The 11,546-nt window shown below is 53.8% G+C and overlaps 1 protein-coding gene across 1 annotated transcript; it reads right to left on the reverse strand.

Annotated features, from left to right (window-relative positions):
• Positions 1-1,957: 1,957 nt before the first annotated feature.
• Positions 1,958-11,314, reverse strand: Lgals3bp (galectin 3 binding protein). The gene is made up of 6 exons (XM_021178049.2): positions 11,108-11,314; positions 9,016-9,089; positions 7,629-7,820; positions 7,370-7,501; positions 5,905-6,157; positions 1,958-3,324 (listed from the first exon to the last, which is right to left on the reverse strand). Exons 1-6 carry the CDS (start codon positions 11,305-11,307, stop codon positions 2,229-2,231), a joined length of 1,947 nt encoding a protein of 648 aa, XP_021033708.2. The 5' UTR covers positions 11,308-11,314; the 3' UTR covers positions 1,958-2,228.
• Positions 11,315-11,546: the final 232 nt, after the last annotated feature.

The raw sequence follows: 11,546 nt of genomic DNA on the forward strand, positions 1-11,546 counted from the left end.
CTAGATTTCAAAGTAATCAGGAATTTGGCTGAGTCCGTGCAGATGTACGGCCTAACTGCCTCCTATACTGTGGCTCAAGTAGAGGCCTTGAATAGACACTGCATGACGCCGTCTGATTGGGCAGTCTTGGTGAAGGCATGCCTTTCACCTGGGCAGTATTTAGATCGGAAAGCCTTCCTTATTGAATTTGCAAATGAACAGGCAGCGGCTAACGATGCTGCAGGAAATCCAGCATGGGATAGGGATATGCTGCTTGGTCAAGGTCGCTTTGCACGACAGGATATCCAGTGCAGGTGTTTGAGCAGGTGAATCAGATTGCCATAAGGGCGTGGAAATCACTGCCCAATGGTGTTGACGTGGGGGAGAGGGTCTGTTTGTTTGTTTCCCCAGGATCACCAACGACAGCTGTGGGTCCCAGAACGGCTGACCAGAGCAATTCAGGGCAAGCAGAGCTATGAGGACATTGGATATTCCTGAGGCTGGGAATGCTCCCGCTAGTGAGAACTGAAGAGCTCTGTGTTCCTGGGGCCCATGCCGTTGACGCATTCAAGTGTTTCCTCAGTTCTTTACATCTAATGCTTCACCACAGTTGCCTTTTTTCTATGCTGCTGCAGCTAAAGGGATTGTTGTGTTTTCAGATGATTCAAAATATTTCACAGATGAGTGATTGTGTTCAGCTGTATCGACTAAAGCTAATGCTACCTGGATTTGAGGGGTGTGGCCTGTCAGTAAATCCAAGGGCAATGGCACTATACCCTCCCAACCTAGATGGGTCCCCCTTCCTTTTTGTAGTAGTGCTCCTTATATGTATGGTTGTTATGTGGGGTGAATGGTAGTTGCACTGATCCCTTGCCTCAGGGCTGATGGGAGCCCTGGGATATATGCTTGTAATAGTGTGCATGTTGTGTGTTTGGTGTATGTGTCAGATGCAGTATGCAGGCCCGCGCTTCCGCCATGGTGGCGCAGGCTTTTGCTGCAGTGGAGGTGGGACAATCTCCTCAGATTTGACTTGCTGCTCTAAAGAAATAATGCTGCGTTATGCCGTGGGTTGCGAGGCTAAGCACTGCACAGAGGATAGCTTGCTGTTGGCATCCTGTGGAAGGCACGTCTGATTGCATGAAGGTTCAGTGTCCTAGTTCCCTTCCCCCAGGAAAAACGACACAGGAGCTGGCCAAGACCTCTCTGAGTGATGAGCCCAAGGGATGGTTTTGTGTAGGGCCCCTATGCTTGCACACTGGGGATCAGACCTCTACCTTCACCCATGAGGCTTGCTTGCAGCAATTAAAATTGGACCATAGATTAATCAGTGTCCTGGCCTTCTGGTGTACCTGTAGCATGCAGACAGGACAATCTCCCCATGTGTGGCTTTGCATGATAAGTAGTGATGGATAAGACTCCCTGGGCGTGTCACCAACCTAAGACAGGGATCAAACCAATGCTGTTTGTCTCCCAAGGACGGGTAAGGGGCATCGCTGCAGGGGGCAATCTAAGACAGACATTCTCTCTGCCAAAAAAGAAAAAAGGGGGAGATGTGAGGAGCGGGTGTGGCAGCAGTCCCAAGATGGCACCCGGGACTGCAGCTAAGTCTTATGACTTGCACCTGACTTCCTCATACACCTGAAAATAAGCCACGGCCATCGTGAGAGCTGCACAGGTGCACCATGATGCTGGCGGTGTAAACATGTTTGGTGGAGACATGCCCCTGCTGCCCTGATTGGCTGAAGGTGCATGCCTGGTGAGGTGACATGGCCTGCTGTGAGTGGATGGGGGCTGAGAGTATATAAGCAGACCTCCCTGGGTTCCCGGGGTCCCCTTAGAAGCATCAAGGCGTTCCTGACTGTGTTGTGTCGTTCTTGCTGGTCGAGAGCAGACACAACACCTGTCCCCTGGAACCCAGATCACCTGCCCTCCAAACACCGGAGGGAGCCAACGACACCCCATGCATGGATGAGCAAACTTCGTGAGAAGCACATGAGATTTTAATGATTTTTGATTAGTGACTGTGACAGATGGGGCTACTGCAGTAGGCACAGGAAATCCCACAGGACCTCATGGAACCTGCTTGTGCCTGCAATGAGGGCCCTGGGACTCTCAGTCCTGGAGTGAGTGCTGGCTGAAACCTTCTAGTAAATTTTCATTTGAATACAATCAGTTTGTGCTTACAAAGCAGCTGGAGGTGAAGGAGGGGACACAGAAATGTCCTTGTCCCCACCACTGAGATGTACCATTTACACCATGTCAGTGGAGTTAGTGAGGTAGAAGGGACGTATGACCACACGGAAGCTGCTGAAGGCCCCTGAGGCACAGGGAAAGAGGGAGGGAGTCTTGGAACTATTGGTGTCCAGGGCAGTGGGAATAGGGGCCTTAGAGCCTTCAAAGCTGGTGACATCCACCACACTGTAGCCTCCGCAGAGGATCAGTACTCTGTTCTCGTAGCCAATTGTCGGATTGGAGTAGCTGGATGTGGTGAGGCCCATTACAGGGAGCTCGTTAGAGGTACACGAGAAGCCATAGTTCCAGCAGCTCTGCATGGTGGGGAGGTAGGTGGCTGACCAGGAGATCCGCTTGTCCTTGAAGAGGAAGCTGGGGTGTTGTGGGGTTTGGAAGGACTGGTAGCTGTTGTACCGAGCTGCTGAGCCATAGCCATATGTGTAGAGCTGATTGTATTGATATCTTTGTGCCCTCCGGGTGGAGGCCATCACCAAGCTACTCCAGGTGGAAGAGGTGTAAAGGCGGGGCTTGTAGGTGTCCTCGGTGAGGTTCAAGCCTTTGTACTTGGCCAGCACTTCGACAGGCACTGTGTGGAACTCCAAGGCCTGCATGGTCTTCCTCTGGAACAGTGCCTGGTGATCTTGGTACAAGGACAGGTTGAATTGCAGCTCGAACAGCTCCTGGGGCATCATCATGGGGAAGCGGACCTGTTCCACCAGGCGCTCTATATCCTCGTGCGAGGCAATGGTCTCTGTGCTCCACTGGTCCACTGCCTTCAGCAGATCCAGTTCACTGGACACAGCCAGCTCGCTCTTGGGGAGGAGAGCCTGGATCAAGGTGGCGGGAACAGCCGACCAGGACTCGGACTGTGTCAGAGGCTCGAAGTTCCAGGCCAGGAACTGTACACACAGATCTTCCAGCACAGAGTCCCCGGTGGCCCGCGCATACGCATAAAGGTCCAAGGGAGTGTGGAAAGTGGGGTCTTGGGGGAGGAGGGTGGCAAAAAGCCGTCCACAATAGTCCTGAAGCTCTGTGGCCCCATAGGCAGAGGCTAGCTTGTGCAAGCACTTGACAGAAGACATACTGACCTCGATTCTTCGGGAGTAAAAGTACCTGAGGGAGGGAGGGAAGCAAGCCAGGTGCCTGGAGTCAGCCCTGCCACACAGCGGGTGTACCTGGCCTGCTGCCACCCTGGGCATTGATCATCTCAGTCTCACACCAACTGGCAACAACTTAGGGATGTCAGGCGAATAACTGTTGACAAAGATACCCACCGCCACTTTCTTCCTCGTGTGTGAACACCCTCACCTGAGGGGTTCCACCATCTCCTGGTCTCCCTGCTGTCACTGTGAGCCTTGGTCAGCAGAGGTCTGGGCATGGTTCCCCTGCTGGGTTCCTGTGGTAACCTCTCTCCCCAAGTATCTACCCCCAGTTAGGTGACAAGGGCTCCTTGGTCACCTTATTTCTGCTTCCCTGTGGCTATGAGCCACGTGAGCGTCAGAGGCCACAGTGACATCCTCTCTCTTTCAGACAGGTCTGAGGCTCCTGTCACCGACTTCACAGCACTCTGCAGGCTAGGATGGCAACTTCTCTCCTCTGACCTGACCCACTCTACACAAGTGGCAATAGACCCTTTGTGAAATCACCTCCTAGGGAGGGCACAGGATAATAGGATGCAGCCACCAACCTCCCACTGCTGCTGAAGGAGGAGGACCAAGAAGAAGGATTGGCACTAGCTTCTGATCCGCATCCCACTCTAGAGTGGTCCCTTGGACTCTGCTGGCAGCTCTGAGAGCCAAGGGAGGCTAAAATGAGCCACTCACAGCAAGTGCCTCTCTGTCCCCATGCCTCCCCATGCCTCGCTCATCCAGTCTTAAGGTTCAGACATCAGGGTGGGTACTTAGTCCTGCTCATCCTCTACAAGTAAAAAGCACAGAGTGGGAAAAGGCCCAAAGCTAGCAGCAAGAAGTAGCTTGAGGGACAGATAGAGGGTGCATGCATTGACTGCAGAGGGAAGCTGAAGGGGTCTGAGGTAGGGGGAAGGGAGAGAGAGAAAGGGAGGGAGGCAGAGAGCACAGAGCCCAGACCTCAGGCCACAGCTAGGGACAGGGCACAGAGGTGTAGGAAGCTAGAGATGGCATCTGCCTCCCTCTTACTGTGTCTTAGACATCACTAGCAGGACACAGGATCCCTGCCTGCTTTGCACACTCGTCTGGAAGTGAATGGTTCTAATCTGGGTTTAATTGCCAGTACTGTTCTCGTAAATGTCACGTTCCATTATATGAAGCTCCAGGTCGTAAGAGTGAAAGAGAATACTTTTAATAAATGTTCTGCTTTTAAATCATTGCTTTCAAAACGCAAGCCTGAGAAGTTCTGGGTTGGGGAATCTAAAACTTCCTACAACAGTGCACGGTGATTTGGAGAGGATATTTAGAGTTGTATAGTGAAAAATGCATGCATTTGCATGCACTGAATGTGGGTGAGGGTGCGTGTGTGCACATCGCTGTGCATGGGATGCGTGTGTGCACATCTCTTCAGTGTGCATGGGATGCGTGTGTGCACATCACTTCAGTGTGCATGGGATACGTGTGTGCACATCCCTTCAGTGTGCATGGGATGCGTGTGTGCACATCTCTTCAGTGTGCATGGGATGTGTGTGTGCACATCTCTTCAGTGTGCATGGGATGTGTGTGTGCACATCTCTCCAGTGTGCATGGGATGCGTGTGTGTACATCTCTTCAGTGTGCATGGGATGCGTGTGTGCACATCTCTTCAGTGTGCATGGGATGCGTGTGTGCACATCACTTCAGTGTGCATGGGATACGTGTGAGAATAGAGCAGTGGTTTGATTAAGTATGGTCTTCACAGGCTCAAATATCTGAGTGCTTAGTCACCAGGGAGTGGAACTGTTTGAGAGAATTAGAAGGATTAGGAGGTGTGGCCTTGCTGGAGGGTGTGTCACTGGGGGGGGGTAGGCTTTGAGGCTTCCAAAGTTCCAGTCTCTCTCTGCCTGTGGATCAGGATGTAAAGCTCTCAGCTACGGCTCCAGGGCCTGCCTGCATACTGCAGGCTCCCTGCCATGATGATAATGGACTAAACCTCTGAAGCTTAAGCAAACCCTCAACTAAATGCTTTCATTTGAAGAGTTGCCTTGGTCACGGTGTCACTTCATAGCTACAGAACAGTGACTAAGACAAGTAGACACATAGGCACCCACAAACGTAAGGTTCAGATGGGTGAGCATGTGTTCATACAAGTGCAAGAAGTGTTTGGATGCATAAGTGTGTGTGTGTGTGTATACAAGTGCATGTGTTTGTGCACATGAGTGTGCATGCAAAGGTAGTGGGTGAATATCCAGATGTCTGAGTGTTCGATGCTTCCATGCAAGTGCAGAGAGCATTTAGATGTGAATGTGTGTTCACACCAGTGCAGCAAGCATTCAGATGTGTGTCCATGTGATTGTGTAGATGGATGTGAGCATTTGTGACCATTTTTCTGCAAGGGCAGATGTGTGCAGTGTGAAGAAGCGTGCACGTGGCTGTGTGATATGTGAGTGAGTGCGTATGTATGGGTGTTGCACTGCACGTGTGTGTGTGTGCCTGAGTGTGTGGGACATCCCTGGCATGGTGGATGCTCTGGAGGTAAGGAGGAGTGTGCAGCCCAGGCAGACCCGGAGCTAAAGTCTTGGCTTACCTGAGGAAGTCTCTGACAACAGGCATGCACTCAGCATCCACTCTCATGATGACGCTGCTGCCCACCACTTGCCACAGGGCCTGGGCCTCGGGGTTGGAGCGCAGGATCAGCGTGTGGGCACAGAGGTTCAGGTCCCCATACCCCTGCCCTGTCACCTGGATGAACAGGTCGCAGCCCTGCTGGCTGTCAAAGATCTGGCCCAGTGCATCTGAGAGCTCTCCAGAGAGGTCCAGGATGTGAAGCCCCGTGGTATCTGGGATGGACAGAGGCGGTTGCTGTGTGAGGCATGGGCTTTGTGGATCATTTTCTCTGAGTTTGAGTCCCATTTGCCCCCCCCCCAGGAGTCAGGATCCTCATCTGAACCAGACATCCTGGTACCTGGCTCTGCCCAGAGGGCTTGTGGAAAGATGCAGAATGGGAGAGGCCTGAAGGGAGGCTGCAGCTGCCTTCTGAACCCCACACTCAGGCACTTCCTCTAGAGGAGACACCAACCCTAAGGCTGTGCCTATTCTTCACAAACCTCCAGTAACTGCAGAAGCCACCCTCCTACGCCCAGTGAACAGCCTTTCAAGTTAGGGTCCCATTGCAACCTTACATTAAAACTTGAGGGTTCCCAGTCCCAAGGGGACAAGTCCTGAAGGGGTATGGCATGTCTCGGGGCATCCCCATCTTTCCCTGCCTCCCAAAGCCTAATCCAGGACCACACCGTGCATTGCTCTGTAAAGGTTTGGCTTGATTTTTACATTTGGAGTGGGTGGGCTGGCTCCTGTGTCTCTTCACACCACAGCCCCAGTCCCTCCTAGCTTCCCCTCGGGTCTCGTTTCACACTTCCCCAGCCAGTGGGGCCTCCCAGATACCTGCACAGCTTGGTCATACTCACGAGGCTCCTCCGGTCTGAGACCCTCCAACTCAGATCAACTTGTACCCAAGCCTGTCTGACATTGTGGGATTCAATACCCTCAGGCCTCAGTTCTCCAACTCAGGACAGAAGGGCATGTCCCAGGACCCACCCCCACCTCCCAGGAGGAAGTCACAGATGGCAGCCAGGAAGGAAAGCTTCCACGGGCCTCAGGCACTGGAGATCAAGAGTTGTGGCAGGGTCGGGGTTTGGCAGGTTAGGGCTTTGGGCACCAGTGTCTTTGAATATTGCCACTGAGAATCACTACGTCATTGCGCACAGCCTGTGCAGGGGACGGGGGTGCTATGTGATATACCAGAGCATAATAACCATAAGACACCGGTCCTTAGAGAGCCACCCCTCCAGCACACAGTGCTGTTTGTACATGGGATACAGTCCCTTACCCACAACCCACTGCCCTGCTCGAGGAGCTTCTCTGACGTGTGTAACACAGGGGCTCCCAGCCACATCCAGGGTGCCACTTTCGACTATTTACACAGGGGTGTTGGTATAGACAGGGGCACGGCTGCCACTTCCCCTAGATGCTGGGAGGGCAGGGCAGCTCACCGTTGGAGCAGACCACGCCTGCGTCCTTCTCGTGCCCACAGCGGCTCACCATCCAACCCAGGGATCTGCAACTGGCCAGTGAGGACTCGGTCCCTGTACATTCCACCTCATCCAGCATGATCGGTCCCTTTCCTGTGGGCACAAAAGGAAAGCCAGGGGCCACACTGGAGGAGGAACAGGACCTTCGGCGGGGACCCGGGCTGCTCGCCAGCTCAGGAGGCGATGCTTAAAGAACATTACTCAGGGACCTCAGCCACACCTGGCCCGAAGGCAGCTCTGCCCAGTGCTTGGGTGGCGTTCTCATAGCCCAGGGCCCGGCAGACGACGTGGGCATCCAAAAGGTTCCAGAGGTTGTCACACACTGTCCCCCACTGGCCTCTGTAGAAGATCTCCACGCGGCCCTCATTGGCTGAGGCCCCGTTAACCAAGCGCATGTCTCCATCTTCTGTACCTGTCGGGAGAGGGGAGGTCAGCTGGGAAGAGGGCTAGCCTGGTTTGATGTCCACTCCCCATGAATTCAATGCTTTGTGCTCACTAACCGGGGTAGAGTGGCCTTCTGGAGTTGCTCTTGAACCACTTCAAAATGCCCTCCCTGTGTGCCGTGTGTGTGTGTGTGTGTGTGTGTGTGTGTGTGTGTGTGCGTGTGCCCACTAAGAAGGGGTGAAAGCTCTGATGACCTCACAGAGGCCATCCATGGTCTTTCTATCTCTCAGCTCTGGGTCTTTTGCTCCAAGAGGGCACCCTGGCTCTCAGCCTACAGAGTGAACTAGAAGAGGTTCCTTGCTGGCTCTCAGGAATACTGGCCTGAGGGGGAAGGTGGGCCCTGGATTCCTAGACACAGGCAGAGAGCAGATTCACCTCGGCTTATGATGGGTGATGTCCTGACAACCCAATGCCAACTGTCTCATCCTTGGAGTCTCTGGACTGTCCCCACTTAGCAATGTGACATTGCAATGTTCCTTGTTCCCTCCAAAGTGTGAGGCCGAGGAATTTGTGGTGTGGGGTCCCATTGTAAGAGGAGTGGGGTGCACAGCGCTGGTCCCAACTCGCACATACAGTTTCCACCTCACCCCTACAGCAGTTGCCTAAAGTGGACAATCCTGGACTGGAGACAGTCTGCACTGCGGCACAGGCAGCCAGGACAGTCCTCCTCCTCTCTCTCTGGAACTCCCATCTCTGCCCATGCTCACAGGGCCAGCTGGGCGCTTGAATTGGGGTCACCCATACTAGAGAGGGATACTCAGCTGAGGGTCCAGGATGGACAAGGCTCTCAGACCCACAGTGCAGTGTATGAACTACCCCCCCAGGGACTCTCTGCCACCCTAACCTGTGCCCTGAGACACACACCCCCCACATACACACACACACACACACTCCAGGACAGCATGGGCTGTGCTCTCCCTCCTTGGCCCACTGATGAGATGAGAAAAAATTACTTGGCCCCTTCTTCAATGCCTGCATTTCACTTGGGTGCGGGGGGAGCACCAGGGGCCACACGCCACCACCATTTAGAATGACAGAGGAGCCACACGGGAAAGAATCCTGAGACATGGCTCCTTGCAGGTTGCCACGCAGCTTTTCTGCAAGGCAGAGGGGGACAACCCACAGAACAAGGCGTTTGGGACCTTTCGTGGGGCAGAACTCACCTTGAGTCCCTGGAACCAGCAAGAACACAGAGAGGAGCCACAGGAGAGCCATGGCCTGGCCTAGAAGCCCAACCCTGCAGCAGAAAGAACAACAAAGTTAGACTGGCAACAGCTCTCCAAAGGAGACTGGCAGTTCCATAGCTCCCTGTCCTATTTGTAGAGGATGGGATGGTGTTGTGGGTGGTACTCTTGTGTAAGGCCCAGATGGCTATGTGATGGCTCTCATGCAGGCCTCTCTCATATGCTCTGCAGGACAACCTTCAGGTCAGCGAGAGTCCCCAGATGAGGCAAGTGGCTTGAGGGCTCCTGGCAACGAGAACCCAGGAAACAGACAAGAGCTCTTTATCTTTAGCTGGCCTTATCTGCAGGTAGCAGCTAGCTGCCTTTGGGGTGTGCAGGGGACAAGGTTTGCCAGTCTGTGAGGACGTTGTGGATGAGGTTGGAACTCTCAAGGGGAAGTGACAGAGGCAGTGTAGAAGGGTCTGGGACTTCATGATGTGACCTGGGGATGTGGGTCAGGGTCAACCACTGCGGTGCTGACACACAAGGACTCAATACTTAGACTCTTGCCTGTATGTAGGATGTGCCCCACCCAGGCATTGTCCCTCAGGCCCTGCAAGGAGCGGGGCAACCCACAGAACAAAATGCAGCAGCCCTGATGGCCTCTGGACTCGTTCTAGGCCCAGCAGGCAGCAAGCTTGGGACTGGTAGTGGATGGTGCTACAGAGCTCTGTCTCCTGGGCAGGAACTGGAAGCCTCAAATTGTTTGTTACTCCGACCAGGGGCCCAGAGACAAGCAGTAGAGGTATTCCAGGTCCAGTAGAAGCACCAGGATTGCTCCCTCCCCAGCCCTCTCCCACCCACCAACCCCCACCCCAGACATTCTGCACCAGAGCAGCATGAGCAAGCCCTCAGGGGGCCAGGGTACTTGTAGCCATCTTGGCAGGGGTGAAGAGATCCTAGGATAGGCTTTGGCTATCCGACTGCAGAAGCAACAGCAGAACTGGAATTCCCTGGGAGTCTCATGCTGAAAGGAGAAGGCTGTCGCCTGGTGACAGCCAGAGAGGAAGCCTGTCTCCAGGTAATCACAGCTCACTCTGGGATTTACAGCCCAGGCAAAGGCCAAGCCAGTTAGCTATGTATACCTCTATGTAAACCTCATGTTAATATCCCCTAATAGACTCTGGGCCATTAATGGGGGAGGCCACTGGATTCCTCTTAGTGTGGCCACATTAAATAAATCTCCTTTTCCGGCTTTTCACTGTTATGTTTTTAATTGGACCATGGAGGGTGGGTGGCTGAGTCTGGCTATCAGGGGAGCTTTCTGGGCATAAGCTCTGACCGTTGAGTCCTATAACACACTGATGGGTGGGACTTGGCCCTTAGTTCTGTGCACCCCACCCCCACCCCCCAACTGGTTCCCACCAGACTTCTGCATCTAGTCAAGCACAGACCCAGAACAATATACAACTCACAAAGTTCCCACATCCCTAGTGAGAGCCGAAGCTAGAGAGCCAACTGACTCCAGATCACACAGCCAGTGAGCACAGGTTAGGGTCTGCCCAGGGGTGGCTTCCTTCTACCACAAGGACCCTGGTGGAGGTGGAGGGAGCCAGAGAGTCCCACATCCGTGTGGCAAGGCATCACCCCAGTTTTATTCCAAGGAGGCCTGGGCTCTGGGAGACCTGAGTCCCAGGCAACTGCACTGGGTGCCCACTCCCTGCATTTACTATAAGCTGTGGTCGTAGGTTTGTCCATGCTGGGTCAGGCGCTCTAGGCCTTGGGAACATTGCAGTGTATGTGGATGTTGCTGTCCACTGGATGACAGAGGCTGTTTCTGCCTTATTCCTTTGCGTGGGAAGATGGGACAAGCCTGCCTATGCTGGCTCATTCAGTACCACTGTGTAGGTAGGTTTAGTCCTGGGAGAGAATCCACAGACCCAGGAGGGGGCCGAGGGATAAACTGTAACCCACTCACCCCTTCGGCTGTTCATTCAGTGGACATCCTGCCCAACTGTATTGGGGCCTGCAGGTGTAGGTGCTCCTGTGCTCTGGCCTGCCAGAAATCATCCTGTGTAGAGTGGGGACTCACCTGGGAGCAAGAGAGGGACTCAACTGGCGAGGCAGCGAGGCAGTGGCTGAAGGCAGTCCTTGGAGCCTCCTTCCTGGCTGCAACTGGAAGCCTTCTGTAGACTGTTCGGCAGAGAAAAGCTCCACCATGTGGCTTTCTTCAGCCTCGTCCCAGGAAATGCTTTGTAAACCTCGCCTAGTTTCGATTTCCAGAAAACACATGACAGAGGCTGCTTCTGGGGTTGGCTGTAGGCAAGGCTAATAGCCCTCTGCTTGCTGCTCTGTGGGGCAGAGGGCAGGCACCCAAGTGCCCTGTGCTGAGCTGATATACTGAGCTGATGAAACAACATATAAGTTCAGGCTAGGGGCTGGTGAGATGGCTCAGTGGGTAAGAGCACCCGACTGCTCTTCCGAAGGTCCAGAGTTCAAATCCCAGCAACCACATGGTGGCTCACAACCAT

This window comes from Mus caroli, chromosome 11 (genome assembly GCF_900094665.2).
Source record: "Mus caroli chromosome 11, CAROLI_EIJ_v1.1, whole genome shotgun sequence".
In the NCBI taxonomy this organism is placed as follows: domain Eukaryota; kingdom Metazoa; phylum Chordata; class Mammalia; order Rodentia; family Muridae; genus Mus; species Mus caroli.

Bases quoted from the DNA above. Each gene is read 5' to 3' on its own strand.
- Lgals3bp (XM_021178049.2), bottom strand. From the start codon at position 11,307: ATGTGTTTTCTGGAAATCGAAACTAGGCGAGGTTTACAAAGCATTTCC. The intron at 7,821-9,015 runs GTGAGTTCTGCC...CTCTCCCGACAG, and splicing joins GCTGGTTCCAGGGACTCAAG to GTACAGAAGATGGAGACATG. The intron at 7,502-7,628 runs GTGTGGCTGAGG...TTGTGCCCACAG, and splicing joins CAGAGCTGCCTTCGGGCCAG to GAAAGGGACCGATCATGCTG.